General features: G+C 40.4%; 1 protein-coding gene across 1 annotated transcript in view; it reads left to right on the forward strand.

Moving 5' to 3' along the window:
• RORB (RAR related orphan receptor B) overlaps positions 1-23,776 on the forward strand; it is a 172,746-nt gene extending 148,970 nt beyond the window's left edge. Inside the window, exons 5-10 of the mRNA XM_081102840.1 lie at positions 2,100-2,221; positions 3,432-3,564; positions 7,450-7,557; positions 9,304-9,414; positions 12,301-12,413; positions 22,510-23,776. Coding sequence (XP_080958966.1) covers positions 2,100-2,221; positions 3,432-3,564; positions 7,450-7,557; positions 9,304-9,414; positions 12,301-12,413; positions 22,510-22,665 — 743 coding nt within the window. The 3' untranslated portion in view covers positions 22,666-23,776. The remainder of the gene's footprint in view (positions 1-2,099; positions 2,222-3,431; positions 3,565-7,449; positions 7,558-9,303; positions 9,415-12,300; positions 12,414-22,509) is intronic.
• Positions 23,777-27,187: the final 3,411 nt, after the last annotated feature.

Consider the following 27,187-nt stretch of genomic DNA (forward strand, 5'->3'; position numbering starts at 1 on the left):
ATTTAAAATGGCGTGTAATTAACACCTTGTTTAAAAGCAAATGGGCCCTTCAAAGAGGTGCTCCATCCCCTACATTAATTTACCAGAGAATAGGAGCGGATGACATAGCAGTCTAGTTCTTGAAGAGCTCACAATCGTGAAGGACATGGAACAAACAGAGTCTATACAAATAACCACAATGTGAGTCTGTCTAGATTAAGGGTTTAATTGGAGGTAGAATTAAAGTGCAATGGCAGCTGGCCCTGCTACACGAGGACACAGAGAAGCAGGACACCTTCACCAGAAATGGACATCTGAGCCGAGTGCTAAAGCATGCATGTGGATGTAACTTCCAATTCTGCTTCACCCGCCCATCTCTTTATTAGGCCCACTCCTCCCCGTGCACCATAAACCCTAAGCTTTGGTGGTAAAAGGCTAAATATTTCTAAAACTTCAGCCAACAATTCCTAGAATGTGCCGTAATGGAATAGGTAAAGAGTTTTTCATAATGCAATTTTGAGCAGCAATTGTAGTTTTGCTCATTAACCCTGAAGCCTGTAAATTTTAGCTAACAAACCAGCATATCTTTGAAGATGAAAACAAACTATGCTAAGAAGATAAAGGTTTGAAAACTAAAGAGCTATAAAAATCTATGTTTTCATTATATACCTGTTGAGGAATAGATACATGCTTTTTTAGACTCTAAGTAATTAAACTGCCCAAGTGAAATTGAAAAATGGTGAACCGTGACATACCAATCTATTTTAATATGATGTATAGAGTTATTCCTGCCATTTTTTACAATATAGGAGGATATTCAATAAAATTTTGAGCATAGGATTTTTAAAGAAAGTATTTTATAAGATAATAAGCAGTGAAAGTCTAAAAATGTTTAATGCTGAATCCGATAGAGCATAACTATAATCATAAGTTAGCATTTGCAGTATTTTCTACATCTACCACTTTATAGTTCTGATTGAAAAAATCTAGTAAATATTGAAATTTCTTCCTTCAGTGCAGCAGTGGTTCCAAAACTAAATCTCTCTGTTTTGTTTCCATTGAAGTCATCACACTGCTTCCCCAATGACAAACAATATAAAATGTCCTAAGAATGGTAATTTATTTATTCAGTGTTTATAATGTGCCAGGCAATGGGCTATATGACATTTTTTTTAATTTGGGAAGTTCATTAGAAGTTTCTCTCTCCATCACTAAAACTCTATTTCACACCATATATACCAGAAGCTTAGCAAGGCCAAAGAAGTTACCTAAATACTGCTTTGAGAGTTATCTTGGAGAAATAAAAAATATCTATTTAGAAAAACAAACTGTCACAGAAGTTACATTTGAAATGGCACAACCTGAAACACAAGAAAAATCCCATTTCCGTATGAGTGAAGAACACTCAACAGGCTAACAACCAGTTATCTTCATTCTGCTCACACCCCATACACAGAACTCCCGTGTAATTTGGACAATAGTCTGAGATATTGCCTTGTTCATGTGTTCCAACAGCAGATGGAATTATGAGGAAACCTCTTACCAGCTCCAACTTCAGGGGATTGATAATAGGTTTTTAAGGAGAGCTCTTCTGTCTGGTTCTATCACTCAAATTTCATATCTCCAAACCCCAAATCATCAGTATTTAAGGTACAATACCAACTACAACTCACTTGGGATAAATGGCCCCAAAGTCTGATTATGTTTGTTACTACCTTTTTTATGAATATAATCATTTTATCTTTAACTCTTTTAAAGAAACATTTCATCATATAAAGAATTAGAAAGGAGAATATAATGCCCCCATGACCCAACATCAATAATTATCAATCCATGAGTCCTGTTATTTCATCTATAACACCTCTCCTCTTATTATGTAAGATATCCACATGGTTCCAAAGTCAAACCCACAAAAATAATGTCATCAGAGAAGTCTAGCTTCTATCCCTGTCCCTCTATCTATTCTCCTTCTTCCACAGAAAACTCTTGTTTTTATTTTAGATTATTGCTTAATCCTTTCCTTCTTAAAATATGAGCAAATATATTTATTTGCAGGTTTCTTTGAGCAGAGTGGAATTTCATTTACAAACCCTCAAATCAATTGATATCCTTTCTCATAGATCGAATTGCACAGAACATCATTAAGTCCCACTTGGAGACATGTCAGTACACCATGGAGGAGCTACACCAGCTGGCGTGGCAGACCCACACCTATGAAGAAATTAAAGCGTATCAAAGCAAGGTACTCTGGGAAACTACAGGAATATTTTCCTGTAGTTTCTCTATTTCTGGCTTTCTCAACTTCACAAGTATTGACATTTGGGGCTGGACAATTCTTTGCTGTAGGGACAGTCCTGTGCATTGTAGGATGTCTAGCAGCTTCCCTAGTCTCTACCCACAGTAGCACCCCCTCACACACAAGTATGACAATCAAAATGTCTTTGAGATTGAGATCCTCAATTATAAGATCTACCAATAAATGAAATTTTAATTAAATGTCTAAATCTGCCTGTTTCTCAATATTTGACTATAACGTATATGGGAACAATGACATCTTATCACTTTTATATAAATAAGAAGACAAAAGTATAGTTATGCTCAATGAAAACCAGAATTAATACAGTTAGATTTATGTTTCCCATTCCAAAGTAAATAACCCAGAGATCAAAATACATTTCTGGGATTCTGTATTACTTAAGAGAGCAATTTGACTTGATATCTTTTCCCTTAAAATTAATTTTATACAAAAAAAATCTCTGTAAGTTCTGGGAAAAGAACACAAAAAACAATATAACAAGTTTAGTACCCATCAGGTATACATGAAAATAAGGCTCTTATAACCTTACAAAAGCCTATGGATGAAATTCGTATCCCTCAGTGCAAGAGTTTGTTTTTACAAAATGGACTAAGCGCTTGAGTTTATTTAGGTGAGGTGATGGAGGACAAGGAGGGGGAAAGGATAAAGAAACTATAGCCCTAACCGGTTTGGCTCAATGGATAGAGCGTCGGCCTGCAGACTCAAGGGTTCCAGGTTTGATTCTGGTCAAGGGCATGCACTTTGGTTGCGGGCACATACCCAGTAGGGAGTGTGCAGGAGGCAGCTGATCGATGTTTCTAACTCTCTATCCCTCTCCCTTCCTCTCTGCAAAAAATCAATAAAATATATATTTTTTTAAAAAAGAAACTATAAATAACTATCTTTACATGCTCTTGCAATGTTTCCATGATTCTAGACTCAGTACTTTGATAATTGTGGCATATCAAGGTTCAAACAGGTCAAAATAATATCTTAGAAAATATTGCCCACCTCTTTTAAAGGAATCCGGTAAATTCCCCCCTTGGTCCCTAAGTGACAGATAAGCACAGCAGGGCAACCCTGAGTATTTCATTGTATTTCACTGACTCTCCCAGTTGCCCTTTATTTCACGTACATTCTCTTTTCTCTCTTGAAGTCCAGGGAAGCACTATGGCAGCAATGTGCCATCCAGATCACTCACGCCATCCAGTACGTGGTAGAGTTTGCAAAGCGGATAACAGGCTTCATGGAACTCTGTCAAAACGATCAGATTCTACTTCTGAAGTCAGGTAAGCAAGGCAGAGATGCATGGGGTGGGGCTAGTTTAGACCAGGATGCGGTCGACCCTGAGCTCAGTGTTGGTTCTAGAAAATCCTCCTTCCAACATGTACCTCGTTTTTACCACCCACACTGTCAGCCAACTCCCAAAGGAAACTCTCAGCAATAAAAATGCCCTGATACTCACTCACTTCCCCCTTTGAAGTCAAATACAATTTTGCTTATTGAAAGTAGAGCTATTAATTGCAAAGGTTGAGATACCCAGCTTGACAGGCAGTGCAAGTAATTAGCGTGTCAAGGTGGCTGAATTGCTGAGCTGGCTCTAAAATGTACTACTTGCCTTCTGTTGGGGGGTGGGGGGGAATCCAGGCTAGCTGAGCTCTGCCTCTGTGGTCATTTCCAATCATTTTAATGAGGATAGCCTGCAGCCAGAATACACTGGGAGAATCTCCACTGTGCTCTCATCATTCCCTCCTCCTTCTCTCACATACTCTGACACACACACAATGAGGAGGTAGCTAAAGAAACTGCACATGATTGACTTTGCAGATACTATTACGCAAACAGGGAAAAAATTATTTGTCTTTCTTGGCCCTATTTGAAAATAGAAGATAAGAACCACCATGGTGTATATGTTAACATTCATGGTCTAGCCCAGTGGTCGGCAAACTCATTAGTCAACAGAGCCAAATATCAACAGTACAACAATTGAAATTTCTTTTGAGAGCCAAATTTTTTAAACTTAAACTACATAGGTAGGTACACTGTTATTAACTTAATTAGGGTACTCCTAAGGCTTAGGAAGAGCCACACTCAAGGGGCCAAAGAGTCGCATGTGGCTCTCGAGCCGCATTTTGCCGACCACTGGTAGACCATAGTAATAATAATGTACTCTTATATCTATAATAACATACATATATATGTTTATGCTTACCTCTGACATCGTACTTAATCTTATGAGGTAGGTATTATTTCCATTTTGTAAAAGAGGAAGTGAAGGTTCATAGAAGTGAAGGGCTCAATATGACTCAAGTGTTCAATATCACAAAGCCAATATACAGCAAAGCTGGCATTTGAACTTAGAATTCACATAGAATTCTAAGTTATTTTAAGTTGCTGCTTCTTTACCAAATGATTCAGGTTGATGTGAATCTTGCCTCAAACATTAACTTGATTACCCTATTGCTGTGTAAAAACAACCCCAAAACTAGTTCAAATGACAACAATCATTTATTTGGCTCTCCCAAAGCTACAATTTGAGCAAGGCTCAGCAGGAATGGCTTGTCCTGCTCACTGAGGCAACTTGATGGGGGGCAGTGGGGGAATCCGTTTTCAAATTGGCTAAGTCACACGGCTGGCAATTTGTGCTGGTTGACAGTCCAGAATTCAGCCAAGGCTCTGGGCTGGGTGCCTCAGTTCTTATCCACGCGAGCCTTTCCACAGACTGCTTGGACTTTCTCACAGCACGGTTACTAGGTTCCAAAAGCTACCATTCCAAGAGAACAAGACAGAAGTACCTAGCATTTCTCCGACTTGGCTTCAGAAGGAATTACTGGAGTCAGCCATGAAGGTCCACCTGAGTTCAAGGGTAGGAGACACAGATTCTGCTTCTTGATGGGGGAGTGGTAAGGTTCTAGAAAAGCAAGTGGAATGGAAGATATTTTCATGACTTTCTTTGAAAAACAAAATCCACCACAGTTGATATGTGACCTTGAGGTTTCCTCTCTAGATGAACGCTTCCTTGTTTGTAAAGTAAAGAGATGGACTAGAAAGAATGGATTCTAAAGCTGGAATTGCATCAGAGGAGCTTACTGACTGCTCTGAGTCATGGGCATCATCTGAGGCCCATGAAATCAGAATCTCATAGAGGGGAATCCAGTCCCTTGTACTTTTTAGTAAGTCTCAGACATAACTGGTCCATGGACTGACATTTGGGAACCATTTGACCGTATAATTTTTATCATCTCTGCCTGCTGGAAAAATGTTGTCTTTAATATAAAAGGTAGAGTTATATGAGCCTCCTGTAACTTATCCACAGAAAGGAGCTAATAAAAGTTACCTGAGCCCTATCTGATTTGGCTCAGTGGACAGAGCTTCGGCCTGTGGACCAAAGGGTCCTGGGTTCAATTCCGGTCAAGGGCACAACCAAGGGTTCAATACCTTGGTTGCAGGCTCCTCCCCAGCCCAGGCCCTGGTCAGGGCACGTGCAAGATGTGTTTCTCTCACATCGATGTTGTTCTCTGTCTTTCCCGATATTTCTCTCTGTCTTTTTCACTCTCTTCCCCTCTCTCTAAAAGATCATTGGGAAAATATCCCCGGGTGAGAATTAACAACAACAACAAAATTTTTTTAAACTTATCTGACATGGTATTGTAAGGAGCAAATAAAATAATGAATGTAAGGGGCCTTGGAAAGTGCCTTCCACATTGTAGATATTCGATAAATGGTACCTATTGTTTTTGTTAGAAAAGCGTTGCTTCGATTGACATTTGCAAAACCCCTCTTATGTGCAAGCCCCTATTGCAGGTGACCTATGAGGGACAGCGAAGAGAAATCAGCAGAACAAAAGAAACAAAACACAGGCATAAATATAAAGCAGCCGCATAAGAAAGGCACTATGGGTACCCTTGGGTACACCACTGAGAGTGGCCAAATTACCCATGTGATGCCCTCATGCAAATTTGTGGCTTCCGAGTATGGCTATCACCTTCCAGCAGTCTACGGGGCAAAACCCCATTTCTCCCAAATGTGGAGAAACTGCAGCAATATAGTTCCTCAGGATGTCAATAAATGTTGGGGGGTAGGGGGGTAATGGTAGTAAACTAATTCATTCAATAAATACGTATTAAGCAACTATTATGCGCCAGAGCCTTTTCAGGTCATGGACATATATTGAGTGAATAAAATAACCACAGCTGCCTATGGCTGCAGACACGGGTCCTGTCCTCGGTGGGCTAGCAGTGAAGTCAGAGAAATGCAAGGTCCCTCAAGGTTGAACAAGGTCCTTCATGTTGGGATGTTTCCAAACCTTTGATCTGTGATGGTTCAGACTCATTCCTTCCATAACCCATTTATCTCTGGAGAGAGAACATATTCAGCATTTTGCCAAAACTTATTTGACCAAAGAAACCCTCACTTCAAAGAACATCAGATATAATGGTGCCCCAAGCAACACACTGAGGGAGTCCCTGCGTGAAGTCATCATGTGCTAAAATATACATGGGGTATGCAAAAACGGGAGCAGACAGCTAGTTTTCCCAATATCAAAACTGGTACAAAAGTTAACAGCCTGGGCTTGCCTGCCGCAAAGCTCCTTTCTAGGTCACTTACCATCACTTGTGAATTCAAGAGTTGACACCAACTTCAATATTAGTCAAAAAATAGAAAGAAATATAGCTTTAGCCCTAACTGGTTTGGCTCAGAGGCTAGAGCATCGGCCTGCGGACTGAAGGGTCCCGGGTTTGATTCTGGTCAAGGGCATGTACCTTGGTTGTGGGCACATCCCCAGTAGGGGGTGTGCAGGAGGCAGCTGATGGATGTTTCTCTCTCATTGATGTTTATAACTCTATCCCTCTCCCTTCCTCTCTGTAAAAAAATAAAAAAATATATATTCTTTTTTTAAAAAAAAGAAATATAGCTTTAAAAAATGTTGTTTCTTCCCTCCATTTCAGCCACCTTTTACATGTATTTTATCTTTAATTCCTCACATAGTGCCAAGAGAGCTACATTTCAAAAATAGGTATTTTTTTACTTGGGAAGGAATCTTGAAGGATTTCTGTATATGTGTCTATATGTCTTGCATGTTTTAAAGTTTTTGAAAAGTCTCTTGACCTATATGAAGTAACAACCTCTTAATGACTACATATATTATACATCGTTGTTGTTTTTTCTCATAGGTTGCTTAGAAGTGGTTTTAGTGAGAATGTGCCGTGCCTTCAACCCATTAAACAACACTGTTCTGTTTGAAGGAAAATATGGAGGAATGCAAATGTTCAAAGCCTTAGGTAAGTTTACCTTTGATGATGACACAATTTTATTTGCTACCAACCATTTCTCTACTAAGCTTGCAGTTGGTAAATAAAATACCTTCTTTACTGTGAACTAGTATCCCACTTTATTTTTTTAAAAAAATATTTTTATTGATTTCAGAGAGGAAGGGAGAGGGAGAGGGAGATAGAAACATCAATGGTAAGAGTCAATCATTGATCAGCTGCCTGCCCCACACTGGGGATCAAGCCCACAACTAGGAAACATGGCCTGACCCAGAGTCAAACTGAGACCTCCAGATTCATAGGTCAATGCTCAACCACTGAGCCACACCGACCGGCCATAGTATCCCACCTCCAATAAGGGTTGGACCAGGTGAGCCTCCAATGTTTTATCTAACTCTTGAGATCTTATAACTATGCATCCAAACATGAAACGATGGAGAAAACCGTGGACCTATTGGGACTGACCAGGACTCATTCGGAAATCAATGAAGACTGTCTCTAAAAGATCTGGGCTGCATTATAGGTCATTCTTTATAGAATCAGCTTTTCTATACCTTCTAGCTTACTGCTTCATGAAGTATATTATGTAGACCACTGGTGATCCATGGGTGACCTCTTACATTTTAATGTAGAGTCATAATCATTAGTTAAGATACTTAAGAGAGGAGCTCCTTCATTTGTTTCTCATTCTGAGAAGTAACACTCATCCTGTTAATTGATGAAGTCTGGGACCACAGGTAGAGTGGGTGTCAGCCGGCCCAAAATGACCCCCAGTCCAGGCTCATGGGAAGGCTCAGAGTCAGCCTCTGGAAGCCTGTGTATCATTCACATCCAGGCATCAGTGCACGGCGTGGATAAGAAGAACGTTAGCAAAGATGGGCTAATGCCAGGAAAGGTTTTAACGATTGACAGTACCATTTGTTCCACATCCTGCCCACAGACATCCAAGAAGGCCGCTGCCCTTTGACCTGTTGTGCCGTTAGGTGATATGGTAGGCAGCAGCACCATCAGGGCTGGCAGTGTTTCCTTCTGCAGCTGATACACGTCCATATCATCTCCAAGGCTAGATTTTCAAGAAAGGAGGAAAAGCCTTGGCAAGCGACTTGGGGATATTTCCAGCTTCATAAAATAAACATTTACCCAGGGTCAGTGTAGGGGTGAAGCATTATTTTGCCAAAATTCACAATGGCTAACCAACTGACCTGCAAATCATTCATTAGAAGATAAAAATAAATGAATGCTTATTCCTCAATCAAATTTCCAGGGAAGTTATCAAATTGAAAGATACCTCATCTCTGTTCTGTTGATTTTTAACATCTCAGTTCAAGGCCCCTGTTCACCGTACATTACCAGGTTCAAGTGCCGTCATGACTGATAGCCCTCAGCCCCTTATACATAATGTTTTGGGTTTTCTATGAATGCTGTAGCTATACTAAAGGAGCCCCAAATCACTTATTTAAATTGTTTTAGTTGAAACTAATTTCAAGCTTATACAATTGGGCTCATGCCAGGCATTCCCACATGGATATTGCAATGGCCACACACCATTTCATCTGCCCCTCACTGGTAATATTAACTTTCATTACCTGGTCAAGAGGTTGCCTGGATTCCTCATCTATAATTACTACTAAATCACTTTTTATGGATAGCAACTTGGAAATATTCTTTCTACGTGCCTTCTAGGTACAACCTTGAATAACTTTTCTTACTATTGCCCATTCCAATCAAGTATTTTCATTGACTTGCCTTCTTTTATAGGTTCTGATGACCTAGTGAATGAAGCATTTGACTTTGCAAAGAATCTGTGCTCCTTGCAGCTGACTGAGGAGGAGATTGCTTTGTTCTCATCTGCTGTTCTGATATCTCCAGGTAGGGAAGGCTGAGGTCTTTACCTTTTCTTTTTAACCTGTTTTCTTATCTTTCACATGGATGACACCTACCTCAGCCAAGGTGCTCAAGAGAAACTTTAAAAGAACCATATGTTCTTTAGCAAGCTTGTGATATTTTTGGACAATCCAAAGGCAAGTAGTTTGAAGTTAAATCGAACGACCGGTTTTGTCTCAAAAGTAAGAGTAGAGCATGTGGTAAGGGTCATCCCAGATTCAGAAGAGCCAAATTATTCTTTAACAAGCAAATAAAAACTGATAGTGACTTGTTATAACTAAGTTCCATTTTGATTTTTAAAATAAAGGAGATAGTTGAAAAATTGTCCAATAAGATGAAACTCAAAAGAAATATACCTGAATGAAAGATCCAGCGTTAAGTACAGCATACACTTTCTCCTCTTTAAATACCTTTTCCTCTGGCTTATCCACCCATGGTAAGTGGGTGTGCTCATTGCAAGCAAATGCTGGTTCCTTTTCTTTTTTTTCTTTGCCACATTAGAGAATTTAAAAGAAGGTAAGGACAGCAGGGGAAAATGGCTCCTATTAAGACCAGAAAAGGAAGAATCTCTGATGTGGCAGAGACATCCTAGTACAGGCTGTGCCACCTTTTACCTGTGTGACCTTGTACACTTGCCCTCTCAGAGTCTCAGTTTCCTCATCTATAAAGTAAGAGGGTTGGGCTTCATAATAATAAAGACCTCATCTAACTCTAAAATGCAGTAACATGGCAACAAGTTTTCAAAGAAGGTAAGGTGTGACATTTATAGATCACATAGAACTGTAGCAGTTAAGATTATTTTTAAAAATATATGCCAGCCTGAAAAAGGATAGAATCCTAATCCATACCTGGCTGCTTCTTCAACGGGAATGAGAATTCAGAGTCACTCACTCAGCTGCCTGTACAGTTAGATTTGGATAGCAGTGTTGTTGATAGTTCTCTACTAAAAGACACATTCCTGCTAACTTTTACTGTCAAGAGACTCATTCCTTCAATAACCCATTTATTTCTAGAGACTAGATTTTTGTTTTCTTATACCCTAATGTATTTTCTCATAGAGGCAGGAAAAAATCAGTCTTGCCTATGAAGGTACACTTTGACATGTCATTCTAGCTATACCTACCAATAATACCAGCCTCTACACTTTTTATCCATTAAGGCTTATTTATTTCTCTTTTAAATGGAAAAAGTGACAAATATTTACTTCTGGTAACAAACAACTGCCAAATAGTTTCCTCCTACCATTTACTCACTGCATTTGATTATGCCCATAGAGTGTAGTGCGATGGAATATTAATTCTAAGCCTGTGGGTCTATGATGAGGGAGATGGTTTTACCTCGGATGCCTGCTTGCTGGAAGGAAGTGTTACAGAACTCACTGTCCTCTTTAGGTATGTTTGTGGCAAGTCAGTAAATTCCTAACAGCAAATACTTAAGACATGATTTATCAATCCTTAAAAATAACTCTTCCACAGGAAGGCAAGCCTGTACCTTATGAGTTAGGAGTCAACTGAACCATAGGCCGTTCTCTAGAATGGCCATCAAATTCTGCTGAGCTTGGAAGCACTATATTTGGCTTACTCTACCTCGTGGGGAATCTTCCAATTCCAACTCTGGTAACAGACCCACACTCAGAGGCTTTAGCTACTCCAAATACCTGGTTTGCCACTCTGGCCTAGTGCCATAATAAAAGAGAAGATAGATTTCCAGACTACGAAGGCTCCATCTCATGCCAGACACCCCTCCCCGCCCCCAAGGTTCTTGCCATAATGACTACTGTCTATTCAGCTCCAGAGAGTTTAGAGAGGGGAGAGGGAGAGACACTTAATTTATTCTGATTGACAATTGTCAACTGAAGGCTTTTGTGCTCACTTACGTAAGGGTTTGCTTCACTGTTGGCTAGACTTGTTCTTGCCCTGTCTAGGATTACAGAATCGAGTTTCTCACCTGACCTGAACTGTGTTCAGAAGGATCATGTCCAGGTTCTTTTCCATGAGTATTTTTCAGCATTTGGAGACTCCAGGAGTCTCTCCATTGAAGTTCCAACCTAAGGCATTGATGCTGGGCTGAATTTTGTCACCATGGTGTCTAGAGTTTCTAGGAAGAAAGGAAGGAAGGAGGGAGAGAGGAAGGGAAGAATGGAATGAAAAGAGGGAGGAAGGAGTAAAAAGGAAAGAAAGGAGGAAGAGAGGGCTTATCCTATTCACCTTTTAAAAATTCATTATAGAAAAAGAGGACTCAGGATTAAATTTTTAAAATTGATTTTATACTTATGTGAGGATTAAATGAGACAATACAAATCGCCTTTCCCTTTTATAAGCGATGTTATCATTCTGTTACACTTCCTTCCAGCAAATAGGCATAGAGGTAAAACCACCTCCCTCATCATAGACCCACAGGCTTAGAATTAATATTCCATCGCACTACACTCTATGGGCATAATCAAATGCAGTGAGTAAATGGTAGGAGGAAACTATTTGGCAGTTGTTTGTTACCAGAAGTAAATATTTGTCACTTTTTCCATTTAAAAGAGAAATAAATAAGCCTTAATGGATAAAAAGTGTAGAGGCTGGTATTATTGGTAGGTATAGCTAGAATGACATGTCAAAGTGTACCTTCATAGGCAAGACTGGAGTTTACTTAACCATTGGGTCCTTAGTGCATTCTGGTTTCCTACGTCAATCTATTGTGCATTCCTGTCATCATGGAATTGCTTATAAAACATTTATGTTCACTATAAAAAATTACATGACTTCAGAAGCAATTTAGAACAAATTTGAAATGGGTCTGAAACTCAGCACTTGTATATGCAGGTGAAATAAAGCAAAGCTTACGTTCCCACTCCTTCTTACCATTCTTTTCTGCTGTCAGACCGAGCCTGGCTGATAGAACCAAGGAAGGTCCAGAAGCTTCAGGAAAAGATTTATTTTGCACTTCAACATGTGATTCAGAAGAACCACCTGGATGATGAGACCTTGGCAAAGGTAGGTCCGCAGACCACAGGCCCCTTGTCACTGAAAGAGGGTGCAATGAGCTAAAGGGCGCTGATGTGTAAAGCAAGAGACAGTTCTTGGCAACAGTGATTTCTGAATGTTACCAAAGGTGCATACATTTTGAGTTCACGTTTAAAAGGGAGGCTAGTGAATGACAGTAAATGGAGAGGAGAATGCCGCCCCTTAGGAAAGGGCGATACTGATGGACCTGAAACCCCGGTACAGGGAAACAAATGAAAGAAACTGAGGCATGTCATCTGAAAAACAAAAGCTCAAAGCAAGGAATCAAGTCTTCAGAACGCATATGTGGCACAAGAGGAGACTCTGTGCCACACAGGAGTCAGGTCCGGGCAAAAGCTAAGAGGTAGATTTTTACTCAAAACATGGAAGAAATATAAAACGATGAGGGTTGCTGAAAGGAAGGGTCAACCACTGTGTGAAGTAGTGAGCTCCCTGTCATTGGCCATATTCTAATAGATACTGCTTGGTTTCCTCTCGGATATATTGCAAATGACAGTACTACCCAGAATAGAAGATTAGGCTGATTCCTTGTAAAATTCCCTTCAACTCTAATCTCTTCACTCAAGATTTGCCCTGGGGGGTCTTTCACAATGACAAGTGTCTCATGGGCAAAAGCAGGCAACACACCAGCAATTTCTTGATTCAGCTTAGGAATAGTGATGTTTAAGAAGAGAACTGAGACAAGTTGTTTACCAACATAAAATGATCATAAAAAGAAGGAATTTTCTAATAATTGATATTTAGCACTATTTTAGATTTTAAAGTATCTCTAATTTCATAAGAATTTTTGAGGGCCAGAATTATTTTAGATTTCTAAGTACCTTTGCTCTCTTAAAAACTGGATTTTTGGCGGGATGAGGGAAGGTGGAGGAGGGATGAATGGTGATAGTCAGAGACTTGACTTTGGGGTGGTGAACACATAATATGGAGTACGGATGATATGTTAAAAAAAAAAACTGGAATTCTTTTACAGGGTAAGCAACTAGGAAATGGGGCTTATTCGTGGTAAAGATGTTAGAAATCTCACTCTTTGTCTTGTTGTTGTTATTTATTAAAACGCTGTCATTCTGCTCTTGAAATTATTTTAAAAAGGAGGAAAGACTCTATCGGGGATACTATCAGAATTTACTTTGCACATAAAGAGCATAGTTATAAAAAAATACTGAATGAGTTAAATATGCTGCTTCATTATGGTAACTTTGTGTTAAAATTAACAAGACCTAGGAAGAACATTTTCACAATGTGGAGGGCTAGTTCTCTTTGGTATAACTTTGCACTTAGTGGGAAAAGACAAATCACCTTCACTCTGCACCTGTTTTCTCCCAGTTACGAGCCAAACTATATGCTTTCAGATAACCAGACAGAAGAGATGGTAATGTGAATACCTGCATCTGTCTCTTAGAATGCATATGTAATTAGCAAAATGAATAAATACGGCTAGTTAATTAACTGAGGGTGCTGATTTGGGATCTCCCAAAGACTTTGGTTCCCATATTTACCAAACTAAAATAAAGGTTGATAAAATCCAGAGTTAGACAAAAGTTGTTGCTATTCTGCTCAGGGGGACTGTCTGCTTTTCAGAAAACTCTAGTTTCATCGTGTGTAAAGTGAAAATTATAATTCCTGGCTCCTGTATAGATGTGCTTTAGGTTCAAATGAGATATTTGCACTACATGGATTCTAACATACTGTGACACTGATTATTACTATCCTAGGAGAGGAAAACTCTCATGCTTACACCATCTTTTACCTTCTGGTGTCCTGGTGCTGGCGATCTGAGGTATTAAGATAGAAAGGAGACAGGAAAAATGAAGAATGAAAGGTATTTAGTGGCAAGAAAAAAATTAGAACACAGACAGTAGGTCACTTTAATTCTCCTTTCTCCATCTTTGATGGGAAAAGTATACAAGTCAATTCTTTTTAAAGTTTTTAGATATAATTGGCATATAAATATTATATAGTTGGGGATGCACAATACTAGTATAATGATTTAACACCTGTTTATACTATATTACAAAATGATCACCACAATAAGTCCAGTTAACATCCAATCAGTTCTTTTCTTACAGTAACAATGTTGCAAAGCTGGGGACCAGAGAAAGTGTTAGAAGAGAGTAATTTCTTGTATAAAATTCCCTGGAACCAGATGACAAAGCATTGCTTCCACGGGTCTTGTGTGGACGTTGGGTTTTTGTGGGGGCCCTTCCTTGTAACTGTCATCATTTTAATAGGGTGTCATTTGAACAAATGTGGAGGGGTCATGAAAGAGAATGAGAACTGGACTCTCATCCCAGCTCTGAACTGTGTGGCTTTGGATACGTCACTTCATTTATCAAAGACAGATTCATCAGCTGTCAGATGCTGGGGGAGGGATGGCAACATCTCTCAAGGTCCTGAGCTTGAATGCTTTAAGGACAATGGCACCATTAACATATAGGGACAACCTCTTATCAAACCCACACTCTCCAGAAGGAATAAATGTTTTGTTTAAATCCGAGAAAACAATTCTACCCTACCACAGAGTCTTCTCATCCTTTCAGAAATGTCCCACAATACCTCTGAAACAGAGACGACCATTCTTATGAATGCTATTAATAGACTCCTTGGGGAATCTGGCAAACATTATGAAACCTATCTCTAGAAAAATACACACATACTCAACCATTGTATGCAAGTCCAGGGCTCAGGTTAAATCCCCAGTAGGTGGGGCAGATCTGCCTCCTGTGTACTGTGCAACGACTATTTCACCCTGAACCGGTGTAGCAGATGTCAGGTAAGAGGTGCACCCACAGTCAGTGGACTTTGTCCTGAAAGAACAGTCTCCAGCACACTTCCTACATGCCCACCTCTTGAAATTAAATTCAAGTAACAGTGTCTTATACTTTTAACCAAATTTGGACCAAGAGAAGGTTTGAAAATCCAGGAATTCTGTGCCCATTAGCTAAATGGTTTTAATCTCTCTATATATTAATCAGTTTTCATTTGTTTCTTTATCTAAAAAATATCCTATTAAAAATCTAGTTGTCTTTGCTCATCAGCATAATGATAATACATAGTATATTTATAAGAAACCATCAAAAACACTTCCTAGCTGAGTGACCCTGGACAAGTGACTTAACCTCCCTGTGCCTCGGTTTCCTCATTTGTAAAATGTGACTACAGATCGTATCAATCTCATTTGGTTATTTTAAGGACTAAATGAGATCAAATATAAGCAAGCTGCATGGTTCATAATAGGTAGTTTGTAAGTGTTGTTATAGTTGTGGACAAAAGAAATTTTAGTGGCGGAGAATTTTTTACCCAGGAGACGGTATATTTGAGCTAATCACCAATGAATGAAAACTATTTCAAAAGATGGAAGTTGGGGGAGGAGGTGAAGAGGTGGAGTATGGCATTCCAAGAAATGGGGGATATGATGTGAAGGTAAGAAAGTATGAGGTATATTTGAGCTATGAATAATAGTTAGATTTGGCTGGATCTGGACTTGAGAAGCCAGGAATGAGATGACACTGATCACTTTCACTGAAGCTCATGGGGGAAAAAATACATATGTGTATTTATAATATACATATATATTTTTTAAGCCCCATCTGACTAGGGAGGCAGCCCATCTGTTCTCTGGGCTATACTTTTCTTGTCTGGGGAAATGAGTAGGTTGCACTGGATGGTCATCAATCCCTTCGGCATAATATTCTTTGACTCAAAAAGAGGAAAACAAAGGTTTCTCCTTAAGATCTTCTTCTGCCCTCCCATGCTCAGTTCAGTGTGATAGTTTTAAGGACACTTTAGATGTTCTGCCATCACAATAAGTGAAGAAAGAGAGATTTCACCAAGCCTTGTAGATGCAAATCAGGACTCTGTGCACTGTGGTGATTTAGTCAAGGATGAGATTCTGGCCCAAAGCTGCAAAGCATCGATGTTGATAAAGCCTGTGTCCAGAAGTCAACGTCCCTGTCAGGCTTTCCAGTGGCTCTGTCACCTTGGGCTGTAGGTGCTGCAGTGTCTCACCTGGAGACGTTGACATCTGGGGTGAGGCTCACTATGAGGATTAGGAGCTTGTGCTGCCCTTTCTCCACTCAGTTGAGAAGAGCATGACCACTGCTGTGGGAGGGGACAGGTGGCTGATAAAGCAGTTTGAACTGCAAAGACTGGTGGACTCTGTTCTCTGGCCTGTGGGCTTCCTTATTACAAGTCATGAACCTGCCATTCTTGTTGCCCTGCACAGAGGGGCAGAGGGTGGAGGAGAAAGGAAGCCAGTCCAGCTAGTGCCAGGCTGAGGCAGTGCACTCATGACCAAGGGCAAAGCAAGGGTCTACGTGTCTGCTCACATCCTGTTCTCAGGTACACATTCCCAGCCTTTCCCAAGTGTAGCCTCTGGGTTGGTGCCAGAGCTGGAGCCAGAGCTGAGCCTTCCTCAATTACTCTTCTCCAGTCCAGCCCCTCCTGCTGTGTCTCCTGGGTGATTAGAGTCCTAGAATATTGTTAGGTAGCATACAGACTTTTCCCAGCATTCCTGCAAATATGTGCAACACTCCTGGTGGTGTAGTCTCACCCAGAGCTGGACTGAGAAGTTTAAAAGTAGCAAACTCAACAATAACACGTCATATATCCAGTGGGAAGGCATGGAGAATTCCTGGTGTGCCTTGGCTCACAAAGCCCACTCACCTCGCCATATGCAGAGTCTAGAGGGAGAGTCATTTGTGTTACCACATCTAGAACACTTCGGTGAGTGCCACACCTTCAATACGCTTCTCAAAACAGTGTGCAATGCCTGTGCCTTGACATGTGCTGGAGACGCAACCTTTCTAGGAATCACAGGCCATACCACCCTCTGGGTGCTTTTAGACCAGAGTTCATGCTGATAACTAGACCTTCCAAGATGGGGAAGCATCTGTGTGGAGTTATTCTGCTGAAGCTCAGAATCTGTCACTCCTCTCTTTCCCCCTATCCCTAGCTGGCCAGAAGTTGCCTGCCTCCTACTCAGCTCTCTCTTTTCTGTTATTATAGGAAATATTACCCCTTCAAGGAGAGATAATAGCAATACTATTATTATTTTCTTTTTCTATTTGTATTAAATAGGCAGTCTTGTTAAAGCTCTTACTGTCTATGAAGATGCCACACAGCATCCCTTCCGCCATAAGTATGAGCCTAAAGTTACGCCATGTGAACAAAAACACAATGGAGATCTCGGGTTGGCCATGGGGAGAGAATGACCCGGCCAAGAATGGCTGCACCATGTTGTGACGAGTCTGTTCGTTGAGGTTCATCTCCCCCTCAGATCTGGAAGGCTTCAGCCTTCCCAGGGGGAACTGTGATAGATGGAGCTGGGAGACGCACAAACCGACAGGTTCACTACCTTCTTCATTCCTAAGTCCATTTCTAGCATAACAACAACAAACTGTATCATCAATATAGAGACAGAAGTCTGTCTTTCCATTATCATAGTGCCAAGCTACTAAGTAAAAGCTCAAAGGTGAATGAACAATTGAAATGGAGGTATTTAGCCTCACTTGCCCCCCGTTTTTATCAGTGCTTTGGAGTTTCTTACACTTTGATCAAACCCTTGTCGGCTTCCTGCGTCAGGTTGGAGGGCATTTGGTGGCCTGGGAGCCCTTCTGAACAAGATCACTAGCTTTACGCTCTTCAGGTTTCATGTTTTCAACAGCAAATGTGCCAGCCATAATATTATGGATTTTCCTCATAAAGCTACCCTCTGGAAAGAGGCATAGGATTATTATCTCTTCTCCAACAGCTGCTTTTTCTTCTTGTAGACCCGGTAGGTATAAGCTAAAGCTTCCTTCTTATAAAAATGCTTCTATAAGAAAGACATGAATGTGAAAATGCCTTTTCACAGACCCTCTGTCTATCCCCGCTGTGGGGATTACTTAAGCATGAAGAAATTTCATGATGATTTGAAACTGACTACCCCCTTCATCTCCAAGTGCTTCGGGATCACCTCCCCAGCTGTTTAAAAAGTTGTTGAGCCATTAACTGCTGCTGAGGCTGCTCTGAGCTCCCTTTGAAATGGGGGTCCCCCAGCGGTAGTACATAATATTAATGAACAATAAGTGACTGCCAGCTGCTTCCTCCACCAGGCCTTTCTGGGCGCTGGCAAGTGCTACTGCTGCCCCTGTGTGGCCTCCTGGCCCACCATGCCTCCAGAGTGATGGATGCCCCTGTCAGCACTTCTGTTTCCACAGCTGACTGGATGCCTTTACACCAGCCTCTTCCGAGAGCACAGAGATTGGGGAAGCTCTTTGCCTTTCTCGGTGATCCTTGTTCGAGTGGCCCCAGTATTCTTTTACCAAAAGCAAGTCTCACCATTCAGCCCATTCTCCAGATGAGCAACAGGGAAGAACCCAAGTCCCACAGAAGAGGGGAGAATGAGTTTCTGAATCAGATGCCTCTTAAACCCAGTTTTAGGCAGGAAAGAAGCAAGAATCTATATTCCCTTTCCAAAACCGAACACCTGGTCAAATAATTCCAGTGCAAGCTGAGCAAGGGTTTCAATCCTTGTCTCATACATTTAATTTCCCACCCCACCCCTCTTCTCTGAAGGAACAAAAAAACTGCTGGAAGAATTGTAGCACCTGGAATTCAACTTTATGGATCACAGTTTATTAAATGAGAAACTTATTTTAATTGCTACAAGAAAATGAAAACCAATATGTTGCTTTTTTATTTCAATAAAAGTAAGTGGCTGATTTTGTATGCACACCTGATATACAAAGATTCGATTTTTGGTGCTTGGTTAAGGGCTAAGCTGGTTTCTTGTCTTGTGTCTTATTTGGCTAAACAAGTGTGGTCTTGACTATGTATTTCTCTCCTTGAAGGAAGCATTATATGGGAATGGAAGCATGACCCTTACACATATATTGACACACATATATTATGCCAGGCTCTGCTACAGAGAGTTTGTATTGTCTCATTTGATCCTCACAACAACACTCTGAGATAGGGACTGCCATGATTGCTACCTGATAAATAAGAAAGCTGAGAGGTTCAGTGACTTGCCCAAGATCACAAAGCTAGAAATAGCAGATGCAGGACTCAGTCAGGCTTCAAACCCATATGCTGTTTTAGTTTTTAATCGGCTACTCCTCCTTATGCGGTATTTGTGTCCTAGGGGCCTCGGGAATTTCATGACTTGTCCCTCACCAAACTAATAGGACTAAGCACACGGACTCTTCCCTCTCTAAATACAGTTGCTTGCCTGTCTCCTGAAAAGGAGCCAGCTTTACACGCAGCTACCAGGACTGTTTCAAATATAATAAATAATTTACTTTTCAATTTTAAAAAACAGTTGTAAATGTATAAGATTTGAACTTCTGAAACAGTGTTTCTCAAACTCTCTCTCATGGACCCACTACATCAGTATCCCCACGGAATGTTCATCTCAAACATGGGGTCTGAGCTCCACCTAGGCTTACAGAAAAACACAATCCCTAGGGGTAGATCCCAGTAACCTGCATTTGCGGGAAGCACCCCAGTGACTCACATACACTAAAGACCGACAAGCATTCCAGAGTTGCTTGTGGGAGTTTCAGGAGCTCTGCACATCATCAATTCAACTGCAATGATTATAGGTAGCTTTCAAAGCCTTTCTGCATTTGGTAGCTCTTTCAGGGAGAACTGTAACTGTTCTCAAACTGTCACAGTCTCCTTCTGTGTGGACCAGCTGCTTAAGAGAGCTTGAATAATTTCCCAAGGAACTCTAGTCCAGTGGACACTCGCACACTCTTCACCTATGAAAGCATAGAAAAGATGCAGTTTTCCGTCCTGGACCCAAAGCGAATCTTTCAGAATGGGCTTCTGATCATCTTTCTCTTTTTGTTGAAAACCCTTACAAAGACCTTAATGTAACTGAGACCTTGTGTCACCTGGCCAGCCCCATCTCCAGCTTTATCCTTGGACAAGCTCACCCACTGCTCCGGCAAGACTTAATTTCCTTCAGCTGCTTCCACCGTCCCCAACACCACAGCACTTTTGCATACGACCCTGGGGCATAGTCTGTGACCCCCAGCCCCAGCACCTGGTTAGATCTCACCCTTCCTTCAGAGCCCAGCATAAATGGCACTTTCTGCCAGTCAGAGAAAGATAAGTATCACGCGATCCCACTCATATGTGGAATCTAATGAACAAAATAAACTGATGAACAAAATAGATCCAGAAACACAGAAGCATGGAACACAGACTGTCAAATCCCAGAAAGCAGGGAGGGGGAGAGGGAAGAGAATTTGTACGCATATGTGCATGGACACAGACAATAGGGTGACGGAAGGTTTGCGGTGGAGGTTGGGGGTGGCTAGACGAGGTCAATGGGGGGAAAGGAGACATATGTAATATGTTCAACAATAAAAAAATTTCTAAGTGGCACTTTCTGGGGAAGCCTTCCTGGCCTGCCAGAAGAAGCCTGAATGACCTAATATCCACCACTTCCAGCATCATTCCTGCACAGCACTCACCGCAGGTTTTCAGCTTGCTTTTGTCTGTGTGGTAACTTGATTCACATCTGTCTTTCCAAGTCGATTATTAGCAAGAACCAATCTGTTTTGAAGTAACTCATAGTGTTGGACAGAAAGTCTTCTCTCTCAGTCTAAAATTTAACATTCATTTGATAGACAAAGATTCCACATTTTTCACTTCTAGCCCTACCAGTAAACAACAGCAGAAACGGGAAGTCTGAACACCAGACTTCCTCATGTGTTCTAGATCCCTTTAATAAATATGTCAACAGCTCTCACCATAACGCTATTTTTAAATTGTTCATAGTATGGTAATATCATCATCAGTTGTTGAAAGGAAAGTTAATGAAAGAGTGGAAATTTCGGAAAGCCACAAAGTACCTAATTATCTATTTCCTCTTGTACTTCAAAGAGTGCAATGGTTTCTTATGATTAAGTAGGGGAGGGAGCACAGTGAGCCTACTTGGTGATTAGATAGGTTTTATTAATATTTTATTGTCACTTTCAAGTGAGCTATATGAACGATCAAGCTTATCTTTTGTAAAACTATTCTCTATATGAGAACCTCATTCCCACAGTCATTGGATCACAATGAGATTTGGATTTAAGCTAATGTTGACATTAAATGATAGATTCTAAGTATACCTTAATTATAAGTATGTTAAAAGTTAGAATTGTTCATCTCCTAAGACTTCTATACCATTTGGCAAACTGTGGACATTATTACAAAAACATGGTCTTCTTATTTGAACTCAAAATTACATCCTACGTTATATATGTAATTCAAAACCTAGCAATTATAAGTGGATATTCTCATGCAGGTTTTTAAAACATCTTCCTAAGGGAGCTAATTGGCAGTGACCTTCCAAATTTTTCCTTGATTAAATATAGGTTTCATTTCGTGCATTACAGCAGAAAAGGATTTAAGAGATGTAGGCAGGCCAGTGAGCCTGACAGCAAAGCAGTCCAGGTAATTATGAACTACACCTCATATGGCGTAGGCTACCCCTTCCTAACTTCTTTACCTTCTCAAACTAAAGATCTAATATTCACATCACAAAAGTCTGTGGGAAATAATAGAAAATAATATTAGCTAACAACTGTGTTTCCTGCCTGCAGTGTTCTTAACACTTTTGTATAATGACCTCATTCAGTCCACACAACAACCCAGTGAAGCAGGTACTGTGCCCATTTTACAAATGAGAAAACTGAAGCATTGAGTTGTATGTCACAGCCACACAGCCAATTAGCTGTTCTGGAACCAGGATTCCAACTCAGTCAGCCGGCCTGCAGAGCGCCCACTCCTAATGCTTAAACTAGACTACCTCCCATACATACTTTATTTAAGAACAATGACTCAGGAAGCTTGGTCCAGCTCTCTTTCTCTTTATTTTCCCTTTAGATGGTGGGGTGGGGGGTAGGATGAGCAGTTTGTTTTGTTTTGTTCTAAAGGAAAAGCTGAAAGTGAGCCTTCTTTCTTTCTGAACATCTTTTTCCAAAGCCATTTCCCTTCATCTGGGGCCAAGAAGGACACTGATTCACAAGACAGAGCACTAATGAGCTTTCCCCTTTGTCTCCTTCCCTGCCCCTCCATTCTGCAGTTAATAGCCAAGATACCGACCATCACGGCGGTTTGCAACTTGCACGGGGAGAAGCTGCAGGTATTTAAGCAATCGCATCCAGACATAGTGAATACACTCTTTCCTCCGTTATACAAGGAGCTCTTTAATCCTGACTGTGCCACCGTCTGCAAATGAAGGCAGCGACAGAACTGTCTCATAGTCCTGGAATGCATCACCATTAACACAAAAGCAATGTGTTCATGAAGACTTAAGGAAAATGTCACTACTGCAACATTAGGAATGTCCTGCACTTAATAGAATTATTTTTCACCGCTACAGATTGAAGAATGTAAATATGCACCTGAGTGGGGCTCTTTTATTTGTTTGTTTGTTTTTGAAATGACCATAAATATACAAATATAGGACACTGGGTATTATCTTTTTTTGTAATTTTATTCGGGTATGTTTTGGGAGACAATTGTTTATAGAATTTTATTGTAGATATATACGAGAACAGAGCGGTACTTTACATGATTACTTTTCCTGTTGATGGTTCAAATATAATTTAAGAAAATTCCACTGAATAGGTTTACCTATTTCTATGTTTTTAGATAGTTGATGCATGTGTAAATTTGTAGCTGTCTTGGAAGGCACTGTGCATATATGTAATAAGTATATAATATCTGAGAATATTATATATGACAATTACTTATACATGCACATGCACTGTGGCTTAAAATATCATACCTACTATCAAAGGAGGTTCAGTCAGGCTCTCTTATATTATTTACCTTCTGTGTTATATGTTACCTTTATGTTAGACAATCAGGATTTTGTTTTCCCAACCAGAGTGTTCATCCATAGTCAATGGCAAGATGGTACCAATTCAGAAATAAGTCTGCAAAGGAAGAATTATAATGCATGGCCTCTGTATAAAAACTCTGCTTCTATCAATGACATCAAAGCCTTGTCAAGATGGTACATATTGGAGGGGAAATACAAGTATTTGGAGCCATTTTCCTGTTTTAAGAATTAGGCCACAGGTAATATTGTGGAGCCCAGGACTTTTTTGACCAAACCATAGATTTTTACCAGGACACACAAAACACTTCTTTTCTTTGGATTTCAGGTTATGAAAGAAACTTGATTTTGGTGCTTACTGTGTCTTCAACAGAGAACTACAATCTGTAGATTAAAATCACCAGCAATTTTTTTCTAATAAAATTGGAGTAAATCAGAAGCTAGGGTCCCAATGCCATTTCATGTAAAGATTTTCTCTCTAAAAAATATATATTTTTTTTTTGGCAAAGAAGAAGTAGAAAGAAAATATACAAAGTAAAGAAGTAGTTCTTTATATCCATTTTCTTTAATAAAGTTTGTTAGGAAAAGCAGAAACAAAAGGAAGGCAAGATGTTATATGTCCTTTAATCAGGAGCCTCTAGTTTTTTCCAATTCCAAAACCTGCATTATAAAAATATAGCAAAAACTTGACAGATTGGAAAAAAATATCTGAGTTATTATATAAAAGAAATACACCCCAAAGCCAAACTCTTTCCCATGCAGTTTGAAATTACATTCTCCATCTAGCCTGAGATTATTTTCTTAGCATCTTTTAAAAGTACAGTTCGCAAGAAGTGAAATGAGGATTAGAGAGTTGAGGCTTCCTAGTACAAATTCTCACTTCTGCACCTGCTCTTCAATCAAACTGATCACCAGGAAAAAAACATAAATTCTATGGAGTTTGTTCTACCTGTGGTCTGAGGCCTATGCCTTTGGACTTATTTCATCCAAAATAGGGTTTTTAAAAAGGAAGGGAGAGGAGAGCTCTATGTATAAAACAATGAAAATTGTGATCTCCTCTAAGTATAGCCCAGCCCCTTTTTCCTTTCAAACACACACACATGCACACGCACACACACCTGCTTTATAACGTTTCCATCAGTGGAAACTTTGAGTTCTTGGTTCCTCTCTTATGCTTTCCTGAGTTACATGGTTGAGAGCCATCTCCACAGAACTCCTCACTGACGATCAAACGGAAGTGCAGTCTTTTCTTTCAGAAAACAGAGTCTTTCTCCACCTCGTGATTGATGAATTCCAAACCAATGGGGAAAAACAAAAAGGCTTTAAAATAATGAATCTCTTTCTCAACTACTGTTATATTCAATTAATTTAACTACATTGGACCAAATTAACTTCAGTGTCTAAGAAGACAGCTGTAGACTGCTTATTATGCTGCTACAGGGACTCAATTCTTTTTGGTGTAAATGTCACTCCTGCTAGCTCTTTGTATAAAGAATTAATTCCAAGAGTCATATTTCCTTCTAATGGAAAGATTACTTTACTGATTGCTAGGAAAACAGGGTAATGGAAGGCACTCAATTAAACCAAGCCGTTTCCAAATGCAATGTATGTTTTATGATTGGCTTGTGATAGGCGACATTTAATGTGTCTACTTGGTGTTTCCCTTTGAGCTTTGAACTTATGTCAAATTTTGTTTTCATTGTTCTGTTGGCCTAGTGTTTTCCATTGTCAGCCTGTAATTCCTGCTCAGTTGCAAGGGGATGGTTTGTTTCCTCCAGTTTACCTTGGAGGGTTTAAATTGGCCCGATGGATGAAGCGGCTGAGAATTTTTTCCTCCCGTGTCCCATGGGTGATGTAGGAAAAAGATTGCTCCCCACATTTGCCTCAGGAGGTACTGGATTTGAATTTGTGTCGTTTCCACTAGTGCAGGCATTTAATTGGGACGGCATGAACCTTTTGAGGCGAGGGGATAGGAAACAGCTAGAGACTGAACCGAAACAGAGCAGTGGAAACCAGTATGCGCTCAGCCCACTTCAGTTGAGAAAAGAGATTTCCGTTCTTCGCCACGGTTGCCAAATCGGTCCCTTAAAAGAGAACCAAGACATACTTTCAATGGTAACAAAGCACTTTTACAAGCTGCCCTTTAAACATCTGCTGTGACTCCCTCTCGAGGTATTTTGAAGGTTGGGTAAGAACAACTTCCTTTACCACACGCGATCCTCGTCCCTTCCCCATGAACACTCACAAATGTTCACAACACATTCATGGCAAAGTATGCACTGGAAAAAATTACCCATGAGCCCTACTTTTCACTCCATGCTTCGTAAATGACAATCACTGCTTGATGCAGATGTTGCACTGTATCCACTCAGGGATGTTTTATTTCAAAAATAAAATAAAAAGGTACATCCAGAAGGAGGGGGAGGAAAAAAAACAAAACAAAACAGGAAAATGACAACAAAATGGAAATGGCATCAATTAAATATGCCAATGAGAGAACCTCTGACAAGGCTTTCAGACCAACGAGCAGTGACTTCATGTTGTAAACGAAACTTACTTTTACTATTTGGACTTGCTGACAAGTTGCTCACGAGTAAGAACAACTTAGTCTTGTTTTCTAAAATCTGCCAAGAGCCAATAATCCAGCTGCTCCATTTACAGGAATATGTATCTCCCAGTGAACCCAAGCTTCCTATGCAAGCACCGAGCAAGGGAAATACAGACATCTCGGCGGCATTAGATGAACCCGACAGGGAGGTGAAGCTGTACTTGTGGTCTGTGAAAGGAAAGGCAAACTTTGGAGGGAACGGAAGAGAAAGGGGACCCCAAATCCATCTAACATCTCACATAGACCCCTACTGCCCATGACTCAGGTCATCTTTGTGTTCCTTTTTCTGCAGTTCTTTTGTCCCCAGAGCCTCAAAGCTGAAGGTGGAGATGTACTGCACAAGCATACCCTGCCTGGATTCCCTTGTTTTAATACTGTTTTCTGGGCTTTGGACTAAAAGGCCACTGATTTGGTAAAAGCAGAGACTACAGTGGTCTCGTGGGTACTTAGACCTTTTTGACAGAATCTAAGAGACCCTAAATTATAATGAACTCTGCATATTAACGAGAGGTGCCAGGGAGGCACCAGTCCACTTTCTATCATAGCTGCCTTGTTCGACACATACCTTCACAGCAGTCAAGCTGAACTGTTTGTAGCAAATCACACACATGGGCAGTCAACTCATGCTCGCTCTCTACCACCCCATGCCATGTGTACCCGGTTTGAATGCAGAAACAATTCTTGTGTCCTGAGATCAACCTAAAATGTAACCAGGTTTTTTGCAAAAACATCAGATGCAAGTGATGTGAGTTTTGTCCCATGTTCTTCGTTTTCATTTATTATAGATGCAAGAAAAATTCCGCCTCTATTGGCAATTAGAAGAAATAATGTTTCCTGGCTCTTTTTTCTCTATAAACTTTTGTTTCCAAGGAAGTTAGTACTGTTGACAGTAAACTCAGGCAAGGATGTCTGTGCTGGACAGAACCACCATTCAATGGAACAGCAATAACTTTAAAATGTGTGTCTGTAGTGAGACTTTGCACAGCCTCCCTGTATTAAGAAGAGAAAAAAAGCCCACCATCTGCTTTAGATGATGTGGTATTTGATTTTCTGTTTCTAACTGTCAGTACAAGCAGCAACCTGATATAGGAAAACCGTGTGGGTCTTTAGTTAAGAGTTGACCACCATTTTGGGGTGAGGGAGGATCAGACCAGAGATACATGTTCATTTAAAGCAAGGGTTAACATTCAAAAGCCTAAAAGGGTCAGCGAGTTGATGCAAATGAGTGAAGCAGGCCAGTGGGGAGCTGGCAAGAAATGCCCCATCCGAAAAGGGCCAACTGACAGTCTGCTGAAGCTCAAGTGTGGC

Source organism: Myotis nattereri (genome assembly GCF_964212035.1).
Source record: "Myotis nattereri genome assembly, chromosome: 12".
NCBI lineage: Eukaryota > Metazoa > Chordata > Mammalia > Chiroptera > Vespertilionidae > Myotis > Myotis nattereri.